This window comes from Bombyx mandarina, chromosome 24 (assembly GCF_030267445.1).
Source record: "Bombyx mandarina strain Sakado chromosome 24, ASM3026744v2".
NCBI classification, from domain to species: Eukaryota; Metazoa; Arthropoda; class Insecta; order Lepidoptera; family Bombycidae; genus Bombyx; species Bombyx mandarina.
Window position 1 is genome coordinate 808,418 of NC_143230.1, and position 24,966 is coordinate 833,383.

At 36.7% G+C, this 24,966-nt stretch overlaps 4 protein-coding genes across 8 annotated transcripts in view; 2 read left to right on the plus strand and 2 right to left on the minus strand.

Moving 5' to 3' along the window:
• Nucleotides 1-651: 651 nt before the first annotated feature.
• On the plus strand, nucleotides 652-7,359 carry LOC114249187 (uncharacterized). The gene is made up of 3 exons (XM_028182660.2): nucleotides 652-1,187; nucleotides 2,032-2,778; nucleotides 5,137-7,359. Exons 1-3 carry the CDS (start codon nucleotides 858-860, stop codon nucleotides 6,394-6,396), a joined length of 2,337 nt encoding a protein of 778 aa, XP_028038461.2. The 5' UTR covers nucleotides 652-857; the 3' UTR covers nucleotides 6,397-7,359.
• A 415-nt stretch (nucleotides 7,360-7,774) lies between these two features.
• Nucleotides 7,775-12,952, minus strand: LOC114248660 (uncharacterized). 3 transcript variants are annotated; one of them, XM_028181965.2, is made up of 3 exons: nucleotides 12,802-12,952; nucleotides 11,650-11,861; nucleotides 7,775-11,465 (listed from the first exon to the last, which is right to left on the minus strand). In XM_028181965.2, exons 2-3 carry the CDS (start codon nucleotides 11,851-11,853, stop codon nucleotides 9,114-9,116), a joined length of 2,556 nt encoding a protein of 851 aa, XP_028037766.2. In that variant the 5' UTR covers nucleotides 11,854-11,861; nucleotides 12,802-12,952; the 3' UTR covers nucleotides 7,775-9,113. The 3 variants fall into 3 exon arrangements, with proteins under 3 accessions (XP_028037766.2, XP_089594335.1, XP_089594336.1); XM_089738209.1 differs by lacking the exon at nucleotides 12,802-12,952 and adding an exon at nucleotides 12,217-12,793; XM_089738210.1 differs by lacking the exon at nucleotides 12,802-12,952 and having other exon boundaries at nucleotides 11,619-11,755.
• Nucleotides 12,953-13,932: 980 nt separating this feature from the next.
• Cpr50Cb (Cuticular protein 50Cb) overlaps nucleotides 13,933-24,966 on the minus strand; it is a 69,824-nt gene continuing 58,790 nt past the window's right edge. For all 3 annotated transcript variants that reach the window (XM_089738243.1, XM_089738241.1, XM_089738242.1), the window contains 2 exons: nucleotides 16,676-16,915; nucleotides 13,933-16,018 (listed from right to left, as the gene is read on the minus strand). In XM_089738243.1, the coding sequence (XP_089594369.1) occupies nucleotides 15,920-16,018; nucleotides 16,676-16,915 (339 nt within the window). In that variant the 3' untranslated portion in view covers nucleotides 13,933-15,919. The remainder of the gene's footprint in view (nucleotides 16,019-16,675; nucleotides 16,916-24,966) is intronic.
• On the plus strand, nucleotides 18,462-24,937 carry LOC149499920 (uncharacterized). Its single transcript, XM_089738244.1, has 6 exons — nucleotides 18,462-18,540; nucleotides 18,890-18,916; nucleotides 21,281-21,361; nucleotides 22,362-22,382; nucleotides 24,650-24,697; nucleotides 24,770-24,937. Exons 1-6 carry the CDS (start codon nucleotides 18,462-18,464, stop codon nucleotides 24,847-24,849), a joined length of 336 nt encoding a protein of 111 aa, XP_089594370.1. The 3' UTR covers nucleotides 24,850-24,937.

Genomic DNA, 24,966 nt, shown 5'->3' on the forward strand with positions numbered 1-24,966 from the left:
CCGTATGCCGTATATTGACGCCAAGGTTAATTGAAAAAAGGTAATAAGACCCTGAAACTATCAGTGTAGACATAAATTAGAGTTCTTAGAAAAAATTATACATAAAATGCGAAGAGACTGTTGGTGCTCAAATTCTGCAGACCGATACAAATTTCTTCTGAAGAAATACGCAAATAACTAATGTTAACAAACGACTTCTGCGATGAAGGAATAACAAGATGTAAAATACAAACCTTCAAAATAAAAATATCCGAGTTTTCACTGAATGCAGAGCATATTGCACGCTCGTATGGTCCGCTACAAACATCCTGCCTATTTCTGCCGTAAAGTATTCGTGCTTTCGAGTTGAAAGGATGGAACGGCACCTAGTTATTCAATATAATTATAATTTCGACCTCGTGTCTCAAAGTGAGTGACAATTTTCACATTGTAATGACCTCACCAACAACATAACACGAGCCTAAGCCGGGAACACAGTCACCCGCCCGCGGAATAAAAATAAAATAAAAATATCCCTTAATTTTAATTTCAACCAATCTCATTCACATGTAAACGATTACTTACTATGTAAGTGTTTCAGCTATTTAAACAACTTCTTCATTAAGTTTTCATAATTTTAGTACCTATTGCTACGTCCCCTTTGCCTATACAGTCGCAAAATAGTGCAAAGTCAATAGTAGATTATCTAGTTACTGTTTATTTAATTTTGCCTTGTATCCAGTAAATAAAAGTGCTTTTTGCCCCTTTAAATAAAAAAATAGTACATTTCACAAGCCAATACGTCGAGTCGGTTAAATATCACAAACTTATAATGATTAAAAAGTTTTTATTCAATCTAATAATTTTATAACCTCGAAATGGATTATGATTCAATACCGGAGTTCCCTGCATTCAACAGCAATAAATTAGTCAAAACATACCCTAAAGCGAAAAAGTCACGAATTGTAAAACAGGAAGTTGAGAAACCACAAATACCCATAAGAATTGAAGTGAAAAAAGAAGCTTTGACTTCAAAAAATGCCTTAATTTTTATGCTCGAAGGATGTCTAAGATTGAAAGTATGCCGATATTGCCTTCACGAAACGCCTCTGCTGTCAGAACTGGAGCAAATCTTACAGATAGCCACTCCGAGAGGCATATACAAAATCTCCATTAAGGAAATTATTGCTAGTTTTTATCCCGTCAAGGTAAATATGATTGTTCTTTAAAATAAACTACATCCAAAGAATTCTCCATTATCATTTTATCTTATTTTGTCTCCAATGCATATTTCAAATTAACCATATTTTTTAAAGCTACTGTAAATTACATCCTAGAGGAATCTGAAGTCAGTAATTTCAGGCAAACACAGAAAAGCAACTGTAAAACAGACAATTGGAGGATTCTTATTATAGTTTGGGCTATTTTTTAATTTTTGTTTTCACCTATAAAAATTTACCAAACCTTATATTCTACGCTTCTATCTTTATTAGCTTGTCTTATATCAATCTATGCTATAGAATCTATCTAATAGAATAGTGCAAAATAATTTTCACCAAAGCTCTCTACCAATGCTAACTAGGATTAATGATAAAAATGATGTTTTTTTTTTTATTGTTTTTAAATTAAATTAGTTTATATACCATTATTTCTGTAACTTTAGTTGTTAAAGCTTTCTCTTTAACAACTTGTAGAATTACAGTGTTGTACTAATATATTCGCGTGTGTTGGAGTTAATAGTTTAGTTGAAGTTGTCTAAAAAGTGATCTACTCCTTTAATGGGTAGGCTAAGATCTACAAAATATATTCAAAAAATAATTTCACAAAATGTTAATTGTCAAAAAAATTAAAATTTTTGTATTATTTATGAAGACATATATTGAATTTTGCCTTGAAAACGAAAAACAGTGCTAGGCTTAGAAGTAAATTTTCAACCTTTCAACATCTTTTGTAAATTCTAGAAGTAAAATTAGTTTTAAAAGCAGTTTATAAAACTCTTAAACAATGAGAAAATCAATTTTAAATAACTAACAAAAACTTATTGTCTTTCAGATATCAGAAGACAAGAACTTCCCAGATAAGATCTGCAACAAATGTCTGTCTAGTGCTCTTAGCTCATACTTGTTTGCGCAGCAATGTGAACAAGCAGAGAGAGCATTACGTAACTGTTTTGAAGATATTTATGAGAAATTTGAAAAGATAGATCCATTGGAACGCCCTAAGAAACGAGGCCGACAAAAATTGAATCCCAATTACAATAAAATATATGCTGAACATAAAAATGTTATGGATTACGCTGAACCAATTATCAATCTTAAAAACACATCGACAGAATCACTAACAAAAGAAGAGAAACTACAAGATTATGAATGTTTGAAATGTTGTGAAGTGCTACCAAATGTGGAATCGTTGTTGAACCATGAAAAATTACATCCCAAAAGTATGTGGTACCACTGTAGGATATGCGGTAAAGCTTATCCAAAACGTCATCAAGTCAAAAAGCATTTTATAACTCACAAAAGAGAAGAAGTTGAAATTCCAGATCACAGTTTTTCATGTAAAATATGTAATTATAACACAAAAGAATATAATGTTTATCTACAACACATAGAGAAGCACAAATTTCAAGAATTACTACAAGATTTGATCGATCGTAAAACCGACAAGTTCTGCTCTATTTGCCTAAAGAAGAAAAACAGGTTGTTTGATATGGAGAGCATGCTATGCTTGCATGGAGGCTGTCCTGAGTTATCTGGTGATAGGAGTTTGTACAAAATTGTCAGTTTCATGTTGCCGGAGGTATGTCCTAGTCATTGTTTTACTAGTTTTTATGGGTCATATACATTTTTATACATATACAACAGTTTTATACTTTAATCTGAATCATCTAGTTATCATATTGGTGTCAAATTCAGTCAAAACACAGTTAAGCAATTCAGCTAGCTAGTTGTATTATTATTTACAATAACATTAATTATATGAAATATATAATACTAACAAAAAGTACTCAATGTAAATTTAATAAAAAATTACTGATTTTGCTCTTGAGACTAATAGTCACGGTTAAAGAACCCTAATGCTATTGCTTATTCATATTGCATTAATTCTGCCGAAAACTCTGTTGTCATTTTGATATAATATATATTTTAGTAAAAAAAATTACTGAGGTCAAAACCTCAAAGTACTGCCCGTGTATGCCCTGGCTGAAGAATATTTGTATATTTTTGGTTACAATTAAATTCAGTTTTAAGTGAAAACTTTATTGTACTGTATTGTAATTTTAATTTGTAGCATAAAACATTAAAACAAAAGGAGCTGATTGAATCAAGAGCAGCTGAAATCATCTCATTAATGAAGATTAAGCATAGTAATCAATATAAATCTAACAATATTTACATGTCGCACCCTATTATAATAGATATTGGTAACTTTAATTGTAAAAACATCCTGCAAAACATATGTAAAATATTTCAAAGCATTTATGTAAGAAATAATATAAAATAAATTGAATCTAAGAAAATATTACGAGAACAAGAGGATAGCAATGCCTCAGTTATTGATCAGTCAACTTTGGATGTTAGAATAATGAATTCTAAACATATTGCATACAATATGGCATATATGTATAAGAAAATGATCATGAGTAAAGAAGTAAATATAGATCTAGGATATTTGTCTGACCAACTTTCACCTGTTACTAGCATGGATGAAACCACTCAAACGGAATGTACTAAGTACAATATGAAATAGATACAGCGTAATGTTGTTGACGAAGGGCAAGATGTAAATGGAAAATTGGCATTTTCAGAACCTAGATACATTGATAGTAAACGAAATTGTAGTGTTACACAAATCAGCAGTACAGAGCAAATGATCGCTCAGCTTGCATCCATCGATATACCGATAGTCTCGTCTCGCGCTGGTAATTATAACCGGAATTCTTGTTGGATATTCAAAAACGTGAGCACCTGTGAGATTTGTAACAGAGTCAACATTTCTGGATGGGATTTTTTAGATAACGTTTCTGAAAATCTGGTTAGCGTTGAAGAAGAAACTAGAAACAGTTGGAGCTGTGATGTATGTCACATTAAAAACTCCAATAAGTCCAAATGTATTTGTTGTGGAGTAGATAAAGACATTTCTATTTTCGGTCAAGCAAGAACGTTTAAGTTCAATACCGGCCTGCATCCCAACTTTAAAATAAAAAAAACAATCTATGGACATTGAGAAACCAAAAACTGAATTAACCTTCATTAGTAATGGAATGTATGGAAGCTTCAATAATTTCAGTAAAACAGTCGAAAATAATCAGAATGCATGCAAAAACAACCCTGTGTTAAAATGTCTCGATCTAACAGCGATGGATATTGAAACTCCAGATTTTGATTCACAAGAAAAAATGCAGTGTTTCAACTTTTTTAAAGATGTGGATGTTGAAGAGTGCTATTGAGTACTTATTGAGTGTTAGAGAAGCATCTTACAATATATGTAAATATTGAAATACCTCATCTGTTCACAAGTTGATGTATAAAACCATTTTACATCCGAAGGACAATAAAAAAAAATCAGTACGAGCCTAAAAATATATATTTGTAGTTGGATAAACACTATTGTTTAAATGACCCAGTTATTGTTAGATTAATCAATGTCCACTTTGTTATATTTCAATTTTGTTACATATAATTACTATATAAGTTAAATTACAAAAATAATTGCTATAGATGGCAATGATGGCAATAAATAGTCATTATAACTTTGTGTTAATTATTATCATCAGTACTATGAAGCTATGTTTCAAGATTTTTGTAACAGTACACAATTTGCGTAACAGATAATAGATGGCAGCAGACATATTATTTATTTATATTTTATTGTATCAATATAAAAAAGTATATACTTATTTGTTTTCAGTATTATATGAGATGCGATTAAGTATATCTACCCTCTTTGTCTAGCATAAATATCTTCATTCAAAATTGTATGTAGAGTGAGAAAAGATAGAGAGAAACTCCAGTCCCGCATCGCAGCTGACTCACATTTTTATATCGTATTTATGAATACGTATTATATTCTATATCTATACCTATGTAATGTGTAAATATGTAGGCGTATTATTCAATTATTTCAGTTTTTGTTTTTTTTTTCGTTTGCTTACAGATTAACGCGAGTCGTAACATGGGAACAAAAATATGCGAAAAATGCCTTGACCACGCCATCATAGCATACGTATTCGTGAATCAGTTTTATTTTACCAGAAATAGGCTCGAGATTTGCCTAAACTCATTAACAAACGGTCTGAACGTGGTAGACGCTTCGAAGGGAAATGTTTTCGCTGAAATTTCACTGTCGACAATAATGCCGATACAGAACAGTCTAAGCTTATATTCAACTCGGGATGAGTCATCGAATGAAAAGGAATTGAAAGTGGACGTTCTTGAAGATGAATTCAGACAGCAGGATGAAACTGGTGATGACAAAACGGACTCGGAAGACGAGCGAGATAATTGCCGCGAAGACATCGAAGCGCCTCTTCCGAAACACAATCTGGTGAACGGCTACGAAGACCTGGACCCTATGAGCAGAGTCAGCGAGTTCCTAACGTTCAAAAAGCCGGTGTTGCGCAAGCCCAAACCCGCGGCCGAAAACTACACGTGTCCGCTATGCTATAAGAATTTTATATCGGATTACTTCTTGAAGAGGCACATCGTGAGGCACGCTAACAGAAACGTTCAGTGTGGCGCCTGTCTCCAAGTCTTCAAAACGAAATTCAACTTTATCGAGCACGTGAAGAGCGCGCATCGGACTAACGTTAAGCCGTTGATTAAATGCGAGATATGTGAAAGGCACGTTAGCTTGCAGAAGCTGGAGTCACATGCCAGGGCACACTCTGAAACTAACTGCGTGCTCTGCGGGAAGGTGTTCGTATCGGTCAAGCATTACAGAGCCCACATGCAGAGGCACACGATGAAGTTACGCCTCATCAGACGCCGGTATATAAAAACGTGCGGTTTCTGCGAGAAGGAATGCGCAAACAAGAATGCGCTCACGGCTCACGTGAATAAAGTTCATTTACAAGTAAAGCCATACGCTTGCGACATGTGCGAAAAGCAGTTTTACACCGAATACGATTTGAGGTGCCACATGAAACTGCATAGTTCGAAATCTAAGGAGCGCTGTGAGCTTTGTTTTAAAGTGTTGAGGTCCAGGAGTCAGCTCGTAGCACACATTAGAAAGCATATGGGGGTCAGGCCTTACGCTTGTCAATTGTGCAATTACACGTTTTATTCTCAGAACAAGACTTACACGCACATGAGGAGGCGACACGGAGGAATCCACGTTTGTAAGTTTTGTAAAACGGCGTATTCGACTCAAAGGAAACTAGAGATTCATACGCAGACATCTCATTCTGTGATTTAAAAGGTTCCGTATTATTTATTAATTAGTTGAAATGGTATTCTGACATCGTGAGCCTGTGTTGATGTAAGTGCGAATAGTTGAGGAGGTCAGAGTCTGGCCGGATTCACTTTGGATGTTGGAGGAGGATGGATGCCTGGATGTAAAATATATTCCTATGGGACGGGATGTGGTACTAATGCCCTTGCACTTGGAGATATTCTTCTGCGACTTTCAGAATTTTGCGAGGACTGTGGCCAGTCACGTATGGAAGATTATATTGGTTGACGTTATTTAGGCATATACGCAAAGCATAGAGCCTATGAGAATCAACAAATGACACCCTTACAGTTATCCTACCTATGCTGATAGTCTTGAGAGATTATTTCAGCTTCGCCCTAACGTGTAGGTAAGCTCACGGGGCTCAAACCGGAGCCCCTTGCAGAATATACTGCGTCATATATTTGGAAGTCGCGGAGCAGGTCATTAGAATTTGCACAGAAATGGTACCTTTTGCTGCTCGATGATGAAGAAATGCAGCCGCTACGTCGCCTCCTGTAGCCGAGTACTTTACTGTTGATCATAGGTCCCCTCACATTTCCAGCCGGTGCTATGGCGTATAATCAGCTGCAGTGATTAGTGTGCGAATATTAACCAATAGATGGCGTTACGTGCACGCCCCGACCGCACGGTGGTTAGTGTGCGAACGTTTGCCAACAGATGGCGTTACATGCCCGTTCCTAATTATCATTGTAGATCTTGTCGACCTCTTGGACTATAATCAGTTGATTCAAAAATGCTTATCTTAAAAATTGTTGCAAATATATCAATAACACATCGGAACTGAATACAATTTGTTATGTTCTATATGGAAAATTTGATATGGATATGTCGACTTTAAATATAATTATATATATGTATGCCTCTATTAATTGAAGATGTAAGTGAAGTTGAAATTTTAATGAAATAAATATTTTTATATTGAAATTAAGTTTTAATACGACATCTGTACAGGAAGTGGGGAGATTTAGAGGAATTTCACAAAAACTATTGTCGTGAACTATGAAATACGTACTTCACGAATGTTCACCATTGACTTCCGGGGTGAAGCAATAACATCTATACTAATATATAAATATACAGTGGTTTTTACGGATATTCCGTTATAACTACTGAACCATTCATCCGATTGACTTGAAACTTGGTATCCATGTAGAAAATATTATTATTATACACGTACTTAATGCATAATAGGCTAATATTTATATGAGCGTTGGACTCCCTAATAATAATGACAATAAATAATAATGTTAACATTGAATGCCCAGCGAAGCGAGTACGGCTAGTGGGAACTAAAATTAGTTTGTCGAAAGTGGTTTCTGTTGGAAATTAAAACATTTACTTGATAGAAACAAATATTTATTAGTGTTGTTACATTAACGAACACATTCATCAGTAATCATTAACAGATTCTAACATAATTAAATCTACTTGCATTACTATTGACATTGTAATCATGAACCTTTCAATCGACAGAAATTCGCTGCTGGAAATTGCCCCTTTACGCAAATCGACATTACTATCATTATATTTACACAACCCATTTAACGTGAGAATTTAATAAATTTAAAAAAATAATTTGGCTTGTATGCATAATTACAGAACGGACTTTTTTCAGTTTTGTCCCATAGCTCGACAAGGATTGTAATCTGTGTATATAATCTTGCTGTACACTCCGAGCAAATTGGTTTTACAGGTACATTGGTGATGCGATATAGAAATCAGTTCCCTCCATATACTTTCCAATATTTTTCTTTCTTTCTTTCCCTCCATATACATTGTTGCTTATACGTGGTTGCAAGTCTGAGGTCTGCTAGAGTCTACACACCGGCCTTTAGAACACTTTATTCTGACCACTTTAAAAGTCGCGTCATAATTAAGACTTTAGAATTAGACGCTAACGCCAGTGCCATAGGTCTAAAAAGTTATCTTTCCACCGCCATGCCAAGGTCTTATTGGTAGAGTTGTAGCTACATGAATGTAACAAAACTTAAGGACTACATTACATATTTAAATAGACTGTGTGGTCGTCGTGGCCTAACGGATAAGACGTCCGGTGCATTCGTGTTGAAGCGATGCACCGGTGTTCGAATCCCGCAGGCGGGTACCAATTTTTCTAATGAAATACGTACTCAACAAATGTTCACGATTGACTTCCACGGTGAAGGAATAACATCGTGTAATAAAAATGAAACCCGCAAAATTATAATTTACGTAATTACTGGTGGTAGGACCTCTTGTGAGTCCGCGCGGGGGGTACCACCACCCTGCCTATTTCTGCCGTGAAGCAGTAATGCGTTTCGGTTTGAAGGGTGGGGCAGCCGTTGTAACTATACATGAGACCTTAGAACTTGTATCTCAAGGTGGGTGGCGCATTCACGTTGTGGATGTCTATGGGCTCCAGTAACCACTTAACACCAGGTGGGCTGTGAGCTCGTCCACCCATCTAAGCAATAAAAAATAAAAAAAAGAATTTTTCTGAGATTACCACTGGTTAGCGGTGTCGGCGACCCGTCTACCCCAGGCTGAAGAACTATTGAGTGTTCGAACCCACGTCTCAAGGTGGGTTGCAGTATTCCAATGTCTGCACTCTAGTGACTATATATCAACACAAGACTCCATAGCGTTATTAGTCAACTTATGACATCCCAGATAAAACCATTAAAATTAGAAACATAGTTTCAAGTTTCATTGTCATCAAGTTTGGGCAGTCTCCCGTCTTCAAACAGGTGGTGGTACATTTTAGGCACAACTTCTTTATAATCAAAAGGTCGGTCTTTCCCTTTCCAATGAACATGCTTGAAGTGATGCCTCATTTCTCTCACAAAATGGAACATACTGTCGCAAGATGGACATGAGACGGTCTTCTCGGCATGTTTCTTTTGTATGTGAGTACTGAGTATGCTTGATGATCGAAATTTTTCGCCACAATGCTCACAAGTGTAAGGACATTCGCCTGTATGTATCCTTAGATGCATTTTAAGGCATACACGATTAGCCATTTTCTTATGACATATGTTACAAATGCAAGACTTTTCCTCGTGAGTCAACTGGTGTTCCCTCAATCTGGCTCGTCCACAGAACTCTTTGCTGCATTTTTGGCATTTAAAGGGTTTGATTTTGTAATGGTAGCGGTTCATATGCGCTTCGAGATCGAGTTTTTTTCGTACCAAGTGGCCGCAGACCGGACAAGCTCGCATCGGTATGGCCTTAATATCTGAATAGCCGGTGGTCTCTACATTTTTTTTATGTCTCGTCATGTGTTTCTCGAGCAAAGACTCTTTCAGTCGTTTGTTGCACACCGGACATGTGACAATCTGGTGTGTTTTTATGTGATTGTTCAAAGCGGTTTCTGAAAGGAGCGCTTTCCCGCACATTTCACAAATATGTTTCTTCATGTTCCACTCAGAGCTACACTTAATCACGTGCTTGAGGTAAAAGGCACTAATGATTTTTCTTCGGCATTTCTCACATTGAATCCTTTCGTAATGTCGGTGTTGATGCAATTGCAGCTTCTTTAAGCTGTAGAATTTCTTCGGACAGCTCTTGCAAGGAAAGAGCGTGCCTGCTTTGTGAATCGTGTCTTGATGTTGTTGCAACACTTTAATACTTTTAAATTTGATTTCACACAGTGTACACTCAATATGTTTACTCCTCTTCTTATACTGGACCGTGCTACTGTGTATCATTGCCTCGTGTTGTTGCAATTCAATTTCTTCCATGAATCTCTTATTGCACAATGTGCATTTATATCCTCCATTGTTATGCTTTAAAAATACATGTTTGTCGAAATCCACCACATTATCAAACGACGCTACACATTGGTCACATTTAATTTTTCTAATTATTGTTTTACACTGATTTCTGTGTTTTTGTAAGAAGAATGGCCTATTGTATTCTTTATCACAATATTCACAAGTATTCTCAATGTGATATTGGTCTATGTGAATCCTGAGGCTTGCTTTAGTATAGAACTGCATGTTACATTCGCTGCATGTGAACGGATGGTGGTCTAAATGCTCTCTATTAGCGTGCGTTACCAAATATTCCTTTCTCGATGTAGTGTAATCACAGTTCAAGCATTTCGCTTTGCTTGCATGACTTAAAATCTGGTTTCTATAACTAATGAGGTATTCATGATGGATGCAAGGCATTATTGTGCATTCCGGACAATTAAATTTGCATTTATGTAAACTTTTATTTGAGGTAGTAAATTCTAAATAACAGTACTGACACTGCGGATTCTCAGTTGCATTGTTCACACTGTGACTGACCCTGATGTGGGTTTGTAAGGCTTCATGGGTGTAATATACATTGTCACAATGCGGACAACATGACAACATTGTGCCGTGCTCCTTTTTTAGATGCAACATCAACTCATTGTCTTTTGTAATTTTAAGGCAATACCTACAGCGGGCCACTTCATGAGTTTTATAATGTAAATCTAAGGACTGTAAGGTCAAATAAACTTTTGAACAAACCGTACACTTAAAAAGTTTACTGCTGTGTTTTATTTTTTCGTGTTCCTTCAAGGACTTGTATGTCGTGAAAATGGCTGTACATTTTGAGCATTTATAGATTACATATTGAGGCACTGAAGGAGCTATATTCAGTTTAATAGGATTTATAACTATTTCACCACCTTTCGCTGTTATGTGCTTGTTCGTATTAATACTATTTAAAACGTCTTCATCTTCGACTATCACAACTGTAGATTTAGAGCTACTAATAGTCTGTGGTAGTTTTTTGATTACAGGATTCTGGGTTGGCACTATTTCAGACACAGTTGTTAATTCTTTGATGTCTTCAAGAATATCATCGTCTTCTTCCAACACTATCACGATGTTAGATTTGTTACATTCTAACGTACTTAATACTTGTTCATTAATATCTGTCACTTTTGAATGTAAATCATTAACACATGTGTTTATTACTTTGGATAATTTCTTTGTGTTGCTAATAAAAATGTACGATTGTAGTGTCTTCTCTGTGCATTTATCACATATATAGGAACAAGACATTATATTTGCGACCTGAAAATAAATTAACAAATTTAAATGGGGCTATTCATTTTTTTTTTTTTTTTTCCATGGCACAGTGAATACACAAGTCAGACAAAATTCATTAGTATTTGACCTGTGCTTAATATTGCTTTACTTTAAAAACAAATAGGTAAATTTACAAACCAATACACATAATTTCTAGAATAAGACTCACATCATCTCTAAATATAAAATTAATAATATCCAATAATGACTTTGACTCTTTCTGCTGACTTATAACCAGCTCCAAGTTGATGGCATTCAGATTTTCAGTTTCTAAGCACATCCCACAGAACTTTGTGCAGTTCCAGAGACATTTCAACTTTTCGTGCAGCCAAAGAATGCTGTTTGTGCTGTCTTCAAGGTTGGTTTCATGCATAATGCTTTCTGAAAGTATATGAAGTAATTGTGATTTAATCTCTGTACTTTTTCTGTGATTGCTCCACGATCCAAAAGGACATTGCATGGATTATATTTAGCTTCTCACATTTAATCTATAGAATGATAATATATAAACTGTCATTTGACATCTACAATTTAAATCCCGCCATCCACCTGGAGACATGAGTTGCAAGGTATCCGTTTTAACAGTCTTAACTTTCAATGTGGAACACAGCATTGTGGCAGAACATAATGCGGAATGGTAGTTCTACAGAAACAGTAGTTAATAGTTACAGTAATACAGTTAATCTAGTTTCTAATAGGAGTACAGTGCACGACAAGCAAGTGAAGCCAGTAGTACCTTGCTTACACTTCAAGTGAAAAGTATCGTCATGCTAGTGACTTCACTGAATCCATTTGGGTACGAATACAGTACAATTGGTGTGCGAGAAGAGTACAGCAACTACTTCGTTTGTATTTAAAAAATCTTAGTTTTATTTGTTTTTTAAGTTTATGTATTTTTACCCCCCTCATTGTAATAAACAACGTTCACAGTTACAAAAACTAATAACTAATAATGTTTACTGTAAACACTATGAATATTTTCTTTCGTACAAATTTTAGCAATTGGTGTTCTTGACCAACACTGAACATTTTACAAACACGGAATGTTTATTGCAATATAAAAAATGTATGACGAAGCCCTAATTTTATACATGATATCTTATTTTTTGCCTCGGTTATTTTATCTGCTTTGATTGTAATGAAAATACTGCAGTGATACATTAATATTTGTAATTCTAAGCAATATGGCGATGTCACTATAACAACATTTCTCAATCATTATTCAATTGAAGAATTCATAAAAAGTGCAGATATATTCAAACACAATTGTGATATTAAAATTGAACAATAATGAAGTGAGATTTACTTCAAAACAATCTACCTTTTTCGCGTTCCAGGGGCTAAGTTTTTTATCGACACACGTTGATGAGGTTTTGTATTTTTTTTTAAAGGATTTTTGGCCTGGCGGACCAGGCCTTTAGGTCAGGTCTTATGTTTTCTTCATAACAGAATATATGACTTAAAAAAATGATATGCAGCGAAATGAGATGAAATTGATAAATTTGATACTATATCCAATTGGAATGAATTTAAATGAAACGAGATGAGATGAGATGAAACATAATCTCGGTAAACTGCGAGTGAGCTCACCTACCCGTCCGGATGTGTCTGGAATAGCCCCTATTTGTATGTATATTGTAGCATGGTGCGAGTGACAGTTTCAGTATCGTTTCGTTTCACTCTTGAAAGTTACCGCGATTTACAAATTATGACTTAGTATTCAAAATTAAGCAAAGCGTTATGCGTATAACGTAACGCCATAAACGTATTTAGTGATGGGATGTACTGCTACAAATGATAGTCAATGTTTTTTATATAAAAAAACGTATATTGTGCGTAGTTCAATTTTTATTGTTAAAAAGTCTATGCCGGCTATGCTATGTCGCTAGTCGTCATACAGGCAACTGTCACTCGCACCATGCTACAGCGCACATAGTATAGGTTACCAGCGATAGGTAGGGTTAAAAAGTATATAAAATATTTAGAAATCATCTTTTGAAGAAATCTAGGAGGACTATTAAAACATTTTTAAGGATTACAAAGTAAAACCATAATTTACATAGAAGCCTATAATACGAAAAATATAAACGGACTGAGACTTCTCAATAGATTACGCATGGTTTTATTTGGCTATATTTCCTTTTTTTTCTATTGTCCATACGGCCCACCTGATTGCGAGGGGTTACCATTGCTCAAAGACGTCAACATTGCCAGGGGTAGAGTCAGACAGCTGCCCACGGCTACTGTCAATTTATTTAAACACAGCAGGTACAGATTTGTCTGTTGAAATATGTGAAATCTAAAGAAGCTTCGTGATGTCTGAGATTTGTAATTCAAATAACGGTAGAGGAGCTCCTTACCTTACCTTATTTACTATTTCACGTCACTTCATTACGATATTGATCGAAAAAGACGTCACTAAGTTACCTACATAATCAATAAATAAAACGCATTATACAACTTGTAGGTATAATTTATTTAGAAAAATAAGGTACAAAAGGACTTTAAATAACAAAGCTACAATAATGTTTTGTCATGATCTTTTTTAAATGTTATAAATCGTGGGAGTAAATTATGTTTCAAATATTAATGTCTTGCAAGAACTTTATACATGACACTCAATCAAAATTTTAAGATACGTAGTTGAGAAATCCTCTAGATAACGTGTCCCTTACACACGAATATAATTGTTCTCGTAAGCTTAAAGTGCACGTTGTAGAAAAAACCGTGAACAAAAAATAACGCCTTTGAACTTTAAATTTATATTACAATTGGACGAAGGCATTATCTCCTTAAAGCCATTGTTATTTTAATTATTACAATATTTTTGTCCATCTAAAAATAGTACAACAAAACAATAATTGTTTTGAGATTAACTTAAACAACGGCAAATTCAGGCCTCTTGTTATTGTCACGGTGGCAAAAATAAAACATTTAAAATAGGTATAACACATTAACTAGCTTTCCTATTAATATGTTTGCTCATAAAAAATACATTAATTATATAATAATATGTACTTTAATTATTGATAATTCGCTGCTTGATGATTGTCTATTCCATACTTTCTTGATAAAGGTCATAAAACCAATAAAATATTCTAAGGCAAAAACTTCCGACAAAATTATTCTATACATTTTCACTTAGAGAAGATAGCAATACAATTGCAGGCGCCCCACGGTTAACTAATTAAAAAATTCTAATTATGTATGTATTTGTAATGAATTTTTGCATATTTTGTTAAACACAGCGAGTAACTGTTTTTAAATTTTTTTTTTACATAAGCCCCATGTTTTAAGTAACAGCCTGTAAGGCAAAAGGATTTTAGGATAATAATTACCGCAGAAATTGAAATAGTAATTAACACAATTACAATAACATAATTTTAATAAAATTATTAAAAAATCCATAAAAAAAGGCATCTCTTGTACAAAAAATATTTATTTAACGATTTCAACGCCGTCAGCGTTATTGTGTGATTTGACACAATTAGTGCATTTTTTCCAAATCCATTGGAATTTTGAAGGACAACTTTACTTAATTGTAACATCCACGCTATTTTTAGCTTGACCTTTTTAAAGTGCTAACAGAGTAAAATTTAAACTTTAGTTTTATTGCGAAACAAACCTTTAATGAACTTTGTACAATGTAAGATACAAACTAATGTTTATCTGCTCTAACTTAGTATTTAGGTTTACACTGAAGCCATTATATTTCAAATTGTATCTGTATTTTGACAGGGTATTGAAACGATATAATCTTAGTTTGATTTTATAAATATATACATATAATAAAGCATCGCTGAGTTAATGAATGTAACACTTTTAATGCCCAAACAATACACAAGGAATAAGAATTAAGAATTTTATTTCAACTCAATAACGAATGTTGCCAATTTGATAAAATTATTTTCTGATATTCACAAACAGATTGAACACATAAATCCTACAATACCTAACTAATATATTGGCTTAGACGAAATTTAAGCTAAGGACGGGCAGTCTGGGCATTCAAGACTCTTAAAAAAATATTCCCGGAAGAAAAGCGGCACCAACTTTAAGGAAACCCACGTTAAATTACTATCCTACTTAGAAAGGCCCGGAAAGCGGTTATGAGTATTTAATTGCAAAATAATACCTAGCTCTAGTATGTTTCTTCCAAGATATTTTTATTTTATAATTTAATTGAGTAGTGATGATAGGCGCCATCTTCGTTTTTCAGAATGCCACAGATCTGTTAATATGAACTTTCATGACATAGCTTGTCATATTTCTTAGATGTTATTTGTGTATTATCTATGATGCTAATGGTTCGAGAAAATTCGGATGTTAAGTTAGAGCTTTTTCAAATATGTTTTCGATACAAAATAAATGTCAGTTTTACCTTAATATATTTTACAGTAAACAGTTTAGTTATTTTTTCTTATATTTAAAAAGTTAATCTAATATTGGTAGCCGCCTCCTTCGCTGTATCCTTGGCCGCCGGATCCACTTCCGTATTTGGGCTGGTCGGGGAATTGCGCTTCGCCTTCGTATGAGACCTGATATCAAAAACTAAAGTAAATAAAGGTCCCAAATTTGATCATGAGCCATAATTTTCCCCTGTGTTATGTATACCGAAACATCATTCAAGAATAAGTACTTGCACGTGCGTTCTGTGAGATCGCATGTGTGGGTACGTATCAGCATTCTTCTTAATTACTGGTGGTAGGACCTCTTCGGAGTCCGCACGGGTAGGTACCACCACCTCGCCTATTTCCGCCCTGAAGCAGTAATGCGTTTTGGTTCGAAGGACGGGGTAGCCGTTGTAACTATACTGAGACCTTAAAACTTATATCTCGGGTGGGTGACGCATTTACGTTGTAGATGTCTATGGGCTCCAGTAACCACTTAACACCAGGTGGGTTGTGAGCTCGTCTATCCATATAAGAAAAAAATAAAAAAAAATACGCAAATTATATTTTTTTGCGGATTTTGATTTTTATTACACGATGTTATTCCTTCACCGTGGAAGTCAATCGTGAACATTTGTTGAGTAAGTATTTCATTAGAAAAATTGGTACCCGCCTGCGGGATTCGAACACTGATGCATCGCTACATACGAATGCACGGGACGTCTTATCCTTTAGGCCACGACGACTTCAAAAGCGATAAAAAACGGTTCATATAAAAAAATCGATAAAAAAAGGTTGCCTTACCTCAGCGTTGAACCCATTTTTCCAGTCGGCAGTGTACTTAACGATCTGTGTGCGGCCGTCGGGCAGCGCGACTCGGTATTCGCCTTTCGTGACGTCACCGTCCGAGATGGCGTTGTGGCTGTAGTCATTGCCGTTCTCGTTGACGGCATAGTTGAAGTCGAACGGCATCCCGGGCTCGTGGTGGTGGTGGTGCTCATGATGCTCGTGATCCTGCTGATCATGATGCTCATGGTGCTCGTGCTGGAATATGCGCGTTGCAAATGTTTTAGCGGTTGAACGAAGCGATTGTCCCTTCCAGTAAAACTGGGACGTCGTGTCTGTCTTAAGAAAGCAGATAGGACGGTTATTTTGCTCAATTATACTAAGATGCACAGCCCTATTTCAGGGCTGTAATTCGGCAGTGTTCAAGTTGGACAGCAACTAAAACTCCTGACTCCTTATATTGGACAAAGCCGGCTTAATAAAAGCAAGACGAGGTCTTTATATCTCAAAGTTAATCCACCGGATCGGTCAAGTAGTACGGATAAATAATTGCTATTGTATTTGTTCCTTAATATAAATCAGACTTCTAGAATTTTCGTTAGAGTGGTCTACTACTGGACGTTGAGCACACGTAATGGGAACGATCCAGGTTCTAATTATTGCGATTGTTTTGATAATCGCTAATGCAAAGGATAGCGGGCTTTCTCGAGCATTTCCCGAGACTCTTAAGTCTAGCGGTAAATAACAAACAGAAAACTAACTCAAGTCGCAGTAAATTATCTACAATCAATTCGATTTACGCTTAACGTCTCAGTGTTGCCATAAAAATATTGTTTTTTTTATTATTATCGGTTTAAATGTAGAATTTTATGATGTAAAATAAAACAGCTGGTTTTATTATTACTATAATGTGCGCTCGAAGTTTCTTTCAGATTGTGGTAAGTACATTTTTCTATTATATTAATAAATAAGGTTTCGGACGCAGACAATGCCATTGTTAAGACGTTGCTGACAGACTGTCTATCAGAAGTAGTGTAATAATTTTCTAACGTATTTACAACAGTCACTATAAAATATCGCAGGCTTTAGGTACAATTGTCACCTTTTCGAAAACTAATCAAGGGTGTGCATGAAATTATAATTGATATTTCATATAGCCCTACGTTGGACCTACAAGACGATATTACTAACATTGAATACTAGATATACGAAGTCATTAGATATATAAGTGGGAAGATCGGTACTTTTTGGTCAATTCACACTGGCATATTTTAAAATAAGAAAATAATAAATGACAGTCATCAAAGTGACATAACGATGTCACGAATAGTTTTATTTTAAATAAAAGATTTTGTTGTTAAGCTAAATATCAACTAGACTTTTTTTTTGCTTAGATGGGTGGACGAGCTCACAGCCCACCTGGTGTTAAGTGGTTACTGGAACCCATAAACATCTACGACGTAAATGCGCCACCCACCTTGAGATATACGTTCTAAAGTCTCAGTATAGTTACAACGGCTGCCCCACCCTTCAGACCGAAACGCATTACTGCTTCACGGCAGAAATACGTAGGGTGGTGGTACCTACCCGCGCGGACTCATTAAAGGTCCTACCACCGGTAACTTGGTACTGTGGCGCCACCTTAATTAGTTCCTTTTCAGCGGACACTTTTTAATATACTGAGATGGTGCTTCTTATTTTTAGCTTCCATAATACACATATAAAAAGCTAATCAAAGCGCGTTTAAAAAAAGCAGACGTCAAATGAGCTTCATAGATCGAAGTTTTACTTTTAACATTTACAGATGCTCTCAAACTACTTTTGTACCGTGGTTCCGAAATATTTTGGAATCTCCGATGCTGAATATGGCTCTGTAGAGTTGAGTAAGTTGAATTGTTTTTATCAAGAACTATCTATGACTCTAATGTCAAAGTATATGCTATAAATATTTCTTTACAATCACGGTGAATTCACATTTCTTGATAATGATTTACAAATAAATAAAAAATGAAAAACACGTGTGGCACTCGGCGACTGCCGCGGTAAAGCTGTTGAGAAAATATATGAGTTAACTTTTACGCTATCGAGAACGTTAAAAAACTCGCACTAAGCACACTGCCCACAGCTATGACACTGAATGACTGTTTCTTTTTTTACTTTTAAAAGTTTTATCCTAGAACCTAAACGCTGTTTACATTAAAGATTGAATAAATTAACAATTTTGGCTTGTAGATCATTACCAGAAAAAAAAAGATTTACGTAAGTACATTCATTTGTTTAATAATAGGTTAAGATTGCGACGAAGGCTTGTTGGTTAGTTAGTAATTAGTATTTGTCCCGAATACCGCGGGAAATCACAAAGATGGCGTAACTAGGATACTTTTCTTTTTCAACTTTTTTTTCACATCTGTTTTTATTACATTAGATTAGGCATCATGAAAACATTGCTAGTTTTAGAATTAATTATGTTAAACTACTTTTGAGGCTTATTGTTTTTTTAATACTGTTGTCAATTGTGTTTTCAATAGCCAAAGCTATGCACATTAATATGGTTTTGCTGAGTGCACATACTATTTAGATTGCAATCCAGATTAGATCTAGGTACTACTTGTACGATTTAGCTAATATGTACTGTAACGATTGTAATTTGTTTTGTGCATCAATAAATAAACAAAATTAAAAACAAAATTGTGCTTACCTACGGTACCGTCTAAATTTCTATAAGAAAAAAAGATTGACAGTTAAGTTTCTTTGCACACAGAATGTTTGAACTGGGTGTTAGATAATAAAATGAAAATACGAAACGCGAAATTAAACCGTAGTAGTTAGTAATTTTAATTAAGTCTGCGACTCGGAAATTCTGTTGGAAGTTCTATTTTGTTCTGAATACTTTTTTTATTACTACAGAATACGGATTGCTATTATCAAGTGAGTAATTTAGTAGACTTAATTAGACATTTAGTCTAATTTCAACACTTCCCTTTAAGAAGTGTAATGTCTAATGTATTTTAAACTAAGTGTATTTATTATCTATGGTGTAAAGTCCAGAGCTCACAGACCTCATAACTCCATGTATATAGATTATATTAATTAGTTGTAAATGACAATCAAAATAGTACATATTTAGAGGTTAAAATAACTGATGAATCTTTTCGTTTCCAGAATGCATAATCTATATTATTATAAAATTTAAATTAAAAATGAAATGTTTGCTTTAGGTATAGATTACGGTAAGTTTCAATAGTATCTCATAATTCTAATTAGGAAATCGTTCTTCTTATTCTTATTGATTTTATCCCACTTTTTTTTATGGTTGAGGGTTTACTGGTGTCCGGAAGGCCTCTCCAGTTTCACCAGGGCAGGTGGGCGAGCAAAGGCTCAACCAGGAGGGAGGGAATCTGCTAACAGCTGCCCGAGCGCCTCCAAAGAGACCTAACAACTCAAGGGCAGCTGCTTCGCGAATGAATCTACTACCGTATCGGAACCCCGACCCGCTGAGAAGATCCAGCGAGAAACTCAGAGGGCTGATATTTAGGTTAGGTTGCACGTCGAGCTCTTTGCCGAGTTCGGCGAGTAAGGTTACCGGGGTCCCTGAGACTGCTCCTAGTGTTAGAGCTAGAGGTTAACTTCATCTCGTATAAATGATCTATCAGAACTCTTTTCTACTACCAATCTGCCTTGGTCCTTCCTATAGTAATCGGGATTACGATGTCATGGCTCAGTGTGCGTCTGTATTGACTTTCAAGGGCTCCGTCAATCTCCCAAGAGGAAACGCGAGGGCGGAGTATTTTATAGAATAGACGGGTGCATAATTTTAAAAGCGATAACTATAGCACTGTTTGTAATGTGTATACTCTGTGAAATAAAAATAAAAAGAGACAAACATATACAAATTTGGCGTGCGAAAGAATGAGATAGCGCGTCTAAGCAGTTTTTTTGCTCTCTCTTCACAGTAGTTTGAGGTAGAAGCAGTGGGGAATAGTATAAGAAAAAGAGAACCAGAGCTAAGCAAATAACTACACTGTTTTTTTTTTCTAGCGCCATAAAAAAGGCCTTTGTCTGTGGCGTATTTAAAATGTTATGGTATTATTCGAGTAAATGTTTTTAGACAGTTGAAAATAGAGAATAAAAAGGCGATTTTCATATTGACACATGTCGTGTCCAAATTTAGACGTTAATGAGTTTTTGTGAACGTTCCACACTTAGGTACCGTTTGCAATCACTACCTTTAAGACAAAAGAAAATTTCCAGCGTCTCTCAAACTTAGAGTCAAGCAAAGACCGTTATTTTACTTTTTTACTAGATGATGACCGGTTTTTTTTTGATAACGCCATCTTGTTGTGTCTTTAAAGAGGTTAGTTGCCATCAATTAAGAAAAATAGTACCCATTATTATTCGCCAATAGATGTCGGGAAGAGTTGATTATTGAAAACACGAATAAAACAACATTTTTTGAAAATAAATCGTAGCTAGATCGATTTGTCGCCCTAAATTTTATGAAAATCGTTGGAGCTGTTCCCGAGATTCAGATTATATATATATTATATATATATAAGAGAGCAAATGAGCTGCTCGTTTAAAGGTATAAGATATGTATTTTAATTCTCCGTTATTAATTATTAGATACAGCTAGACAGCCCCTGTCTTATAAAATGAACAAACGCCCCTCGTCAACCCGCTGTACAACAGACAAAGCAATCAAACGTAAGTACATTCCGAGTCACCTAGAGGGGATAGGGGTTGATGGGGTTTCGATCAAGTTCAGTTCACTTAACCATCTATATATTAATACGTGAAGCAAAAACTTTGTATCCCTTTTTACGAAAATTGCGCGGACGGAGGAGTATGAAATTTTCCACACTTATAGAGAATATAGAGAAGAAGTGCATAATTCCAATTTTTTTTTTTAAATAATGCATAAAAAAAACCCTCAAACTATAAAGAAGACATTACACACACTACATACATATTTGGCGCACACACGCATGCATATTATTTATTGTCAAACTTTTGTTCTTGACGTCTGTGGTCGAATTGAGAATAGATTAAATATTGTTTGTCTGCATTAATATTTTTTTATAGTGTAGCCTTGGCGAAATTTGTGATTATAGAAGTATAAAATACAATCATAATAGTGTACAAACTTACAATTCCAATTAATTATAGTCGAATTTCGACTATTGCGGGACCTCTAGAATAAGTAAATACATAGCTACTCATCTCTTTTTCGCTGGCATAATCCCTTAGCTACCAGCGTAAGCAGGAAAAAAAAAGCTCATCTCTATAAAAAATAAACGTTTGTGTGCGTGTGTGCCACTGTGCGCATGCGTGTGTACTTGGATAATCAGTGAGTCGTGAATCAACCAGTGTGCTTAGTGCGAGGCTTTTAACGTTCTCGATAGCGTAAAAGTTAACTCAAATATGTATGGAGTTGGAACGTTTGCCTACGTTTGCCGCTAGGGGCGCTATTCACACTCCATTAAAATTTGGGTTAACTTTTACGCTATCGAGAACGTTAAAAACTCGCACTAAACGCACTGTTGAGGCCTACAATTTGCGTATTGCTAGTCTTGGTATCGTTCTTTTTGAGCCTTTTCCGGAGGCTTCTGAAGGAAGGGGAGGAAGAGTAAAAGAGATAGAATACATTACTCTGTAATTAATTAATTAATCAGGAATACTTTAATATACTTTTCTTTGATTTCAGTGAACGCGAATGATGTCCCAGGTATAGTAATGATACAATTTACTTAGAACAGATCGTTTCTCGTAAATATGAGCTCACGGTGTCGCTACGATGTTACTACGGCCCGTAGACATTTCACGTGACGTGAACCTTGAGACATGAGGTGGAAGCTTTGAGTGTATCTCAACTATATTACTCTTCGAGCCTCAAGGTCGTCGGATCAGCGGCACTTGCAAAAAATGTCCATAAATCGATAAGACTATACTTAAAATGGTATAATTAAATAATTTAATTCTCGACTTGGATATTGATACTCGACTATTAATTCTCGACTTATAATTTCTCTAAATTTAATTCTCGACTTGATTAGTTTGCCTTATAAAGTATACTTTGAAGTAAAGAGGTTTGTATAAAACAATAAAAGTATGTATGTATATTTAGAATTATACTGAATTATTCATTTACCGTAAGCTATTTTCTTTATGTTTCACAGAAACAAGTCAAGGTAAGAAAGAAATAGCCTACTTAATTAAGTTCAATGTGTATTTTACAATGCCTAGTGAAATTCGCAAATGTCATCACTGGTGGTAGCACCTCTTGGGAGTCCGCACGGATAGGTACCACCACCCCGCCTATTTCCGCCGTGAAGCAGTAATGCGTTTCGGTTCGAAGGGTGGGGTAGCCGTTGTAACTATATTGAGACCTTAGAACTTACATCTCGAGGTGGGTGGCACATTTACGTTGTAGATGTCTATAGGCTCCAGTAACCACTTAACACCAGGTGGGCTGTGAGCTCATCCATCCATATAAGCAATAAAAAAAAAATGTATTTCGTGATTTTGTAACAATCAGTCAAGTAGATATATCTTTTGCTCACTTTGCGGAGCTGGTCCCCCGATTGATGGGGACGGCCGGTTCTTTGAGCCGGCTGCTCCCGAATGTTGGGGGACCGGATCAGGTTGTGCGCCGCCTCTACGCGGGGGTGGTGCGATCGATGGCCCTGTACGGTGCACCTGTGTGGGCTGAGCCGCGTAACCGGGCCACTATGGCTCGGTTCCTGCGCCGGCCGCAGCGCACCGTTGCCATCAGGGTCATTCGCGGATATCGCACCGTCTCCTTCGAGGCGGCGTGTGTTTTGGCGGGGACGCCGCCATGGGAGCTGGAGGCGGAGTCGCTCGCTGCCGACTATCGGTGGCGCAGCGAGCTTCGAGCTCGGGGCGTGGCGCGTCTCCCCGAAAGTGAGCTGCGGGCGCGGAAGGCCCATTCTCGGCGGTCCGTGCTCGAGTCGTGGTTGAGGCGATTGGCCAACCCCACGTGGGGGCTACGGACCGTCGAGGCGGTTTACCCGGTCTTTGATGACTGGGTGAATCGTGGCGAAGGACGTCTCACCTTTCGTCTGGTGCAGGTGCTGACCGGGCACGGATGCTTCGGGAAGTACCTGCGCCGGATAGGGGCTGAGCCGACGACGAGGTGTCACCATTGTGGACACGACCTGGACACGGCGGAGCATACGCTCGCTGTCTGCCCCGCTTGGGAGGTGCAGCGCCGTGTCCTGGTCGCAAAGATAGGACCTGACTTGTCGCTGCCTGGCGTCGTGGCGTCGATGCTTGGCAGCGATGAGTCATGGAAGGCTATGCTCGACTTCTGCGAGTGCACCATCTCGCAGAAGGAGGCGGCGGGGCGAGTGAGGGAAAGCTCTCCTCACTACGCAGAAACCCGCCGCCGCCGAGCAGGGGGTCGGGACCGGGGTCGTATCCGTGACCTGGCCCCCTAAGAGTTAGGGGTCCTACCCGTTTTGTGCGGGGAGGGACCCAGACGTGGGGTGGCGTGCTCTGCACGCTCACCCGCAATAGGAAGCCGGGTGATGGTAGACCGCGTTCCCCGACCGCTCTGGGGGAAGGTGTAACGCGGCGCCATCAAAGCGGGCTCTCGGCCCGCTGAACGAGGGAACCGGTGGTCGTGTCGCTGGCGGCCACCGGTCCGGCGTCCGTGGGACGGTGGGATGGATGTAATGTGCTCTGCGTCAACCCTGTCCCGCCGTTTCAATAACCCCGACTGGGCTCCGGCCCGGTCCGAGGTAGGGCGCCGGTTGTGAGCGGCAGGAGTTTTTAGTGAGGTTCAACTCCCACATACCCCACCTGCCGCGCGGGTGGGGATCCGGCGATTTTCTCCTGGGGAAAAAAAAAAAAAAAAAAAGTAGATATATCTTGAGTTGTTTAAGAGAAAATAATTTCATTAATTCATTATCAAGCATTACGAGTATGTTCTTTAAGAGAATTTAGAAGAGGATCCTCTTGCATTGATTTCAGATGATAATAAGATCGAAGACACGGGAGATGTACCGGAGCCAGTTAAAGGTATGAGGTTGTTTTCTATAAAAATCAATTGTCTAAAACTTGATTTAAATGATAACAAAATTTGACTTGCAGATATGAAATATGTAAAATCAACAAAAAAATACATGAAGCCCGACTCTGGACAGAATCCATTTTACGTAGATGACGAATAGAGATAAAATGTATTTAAAAAGATATAATTTTGGTTTTAATTTTTTTATTCCCTTACAATATGACAAGAGTTGGACCGATATAATTGAAACTTTTACCTCAAAGTATCTATTCAATTT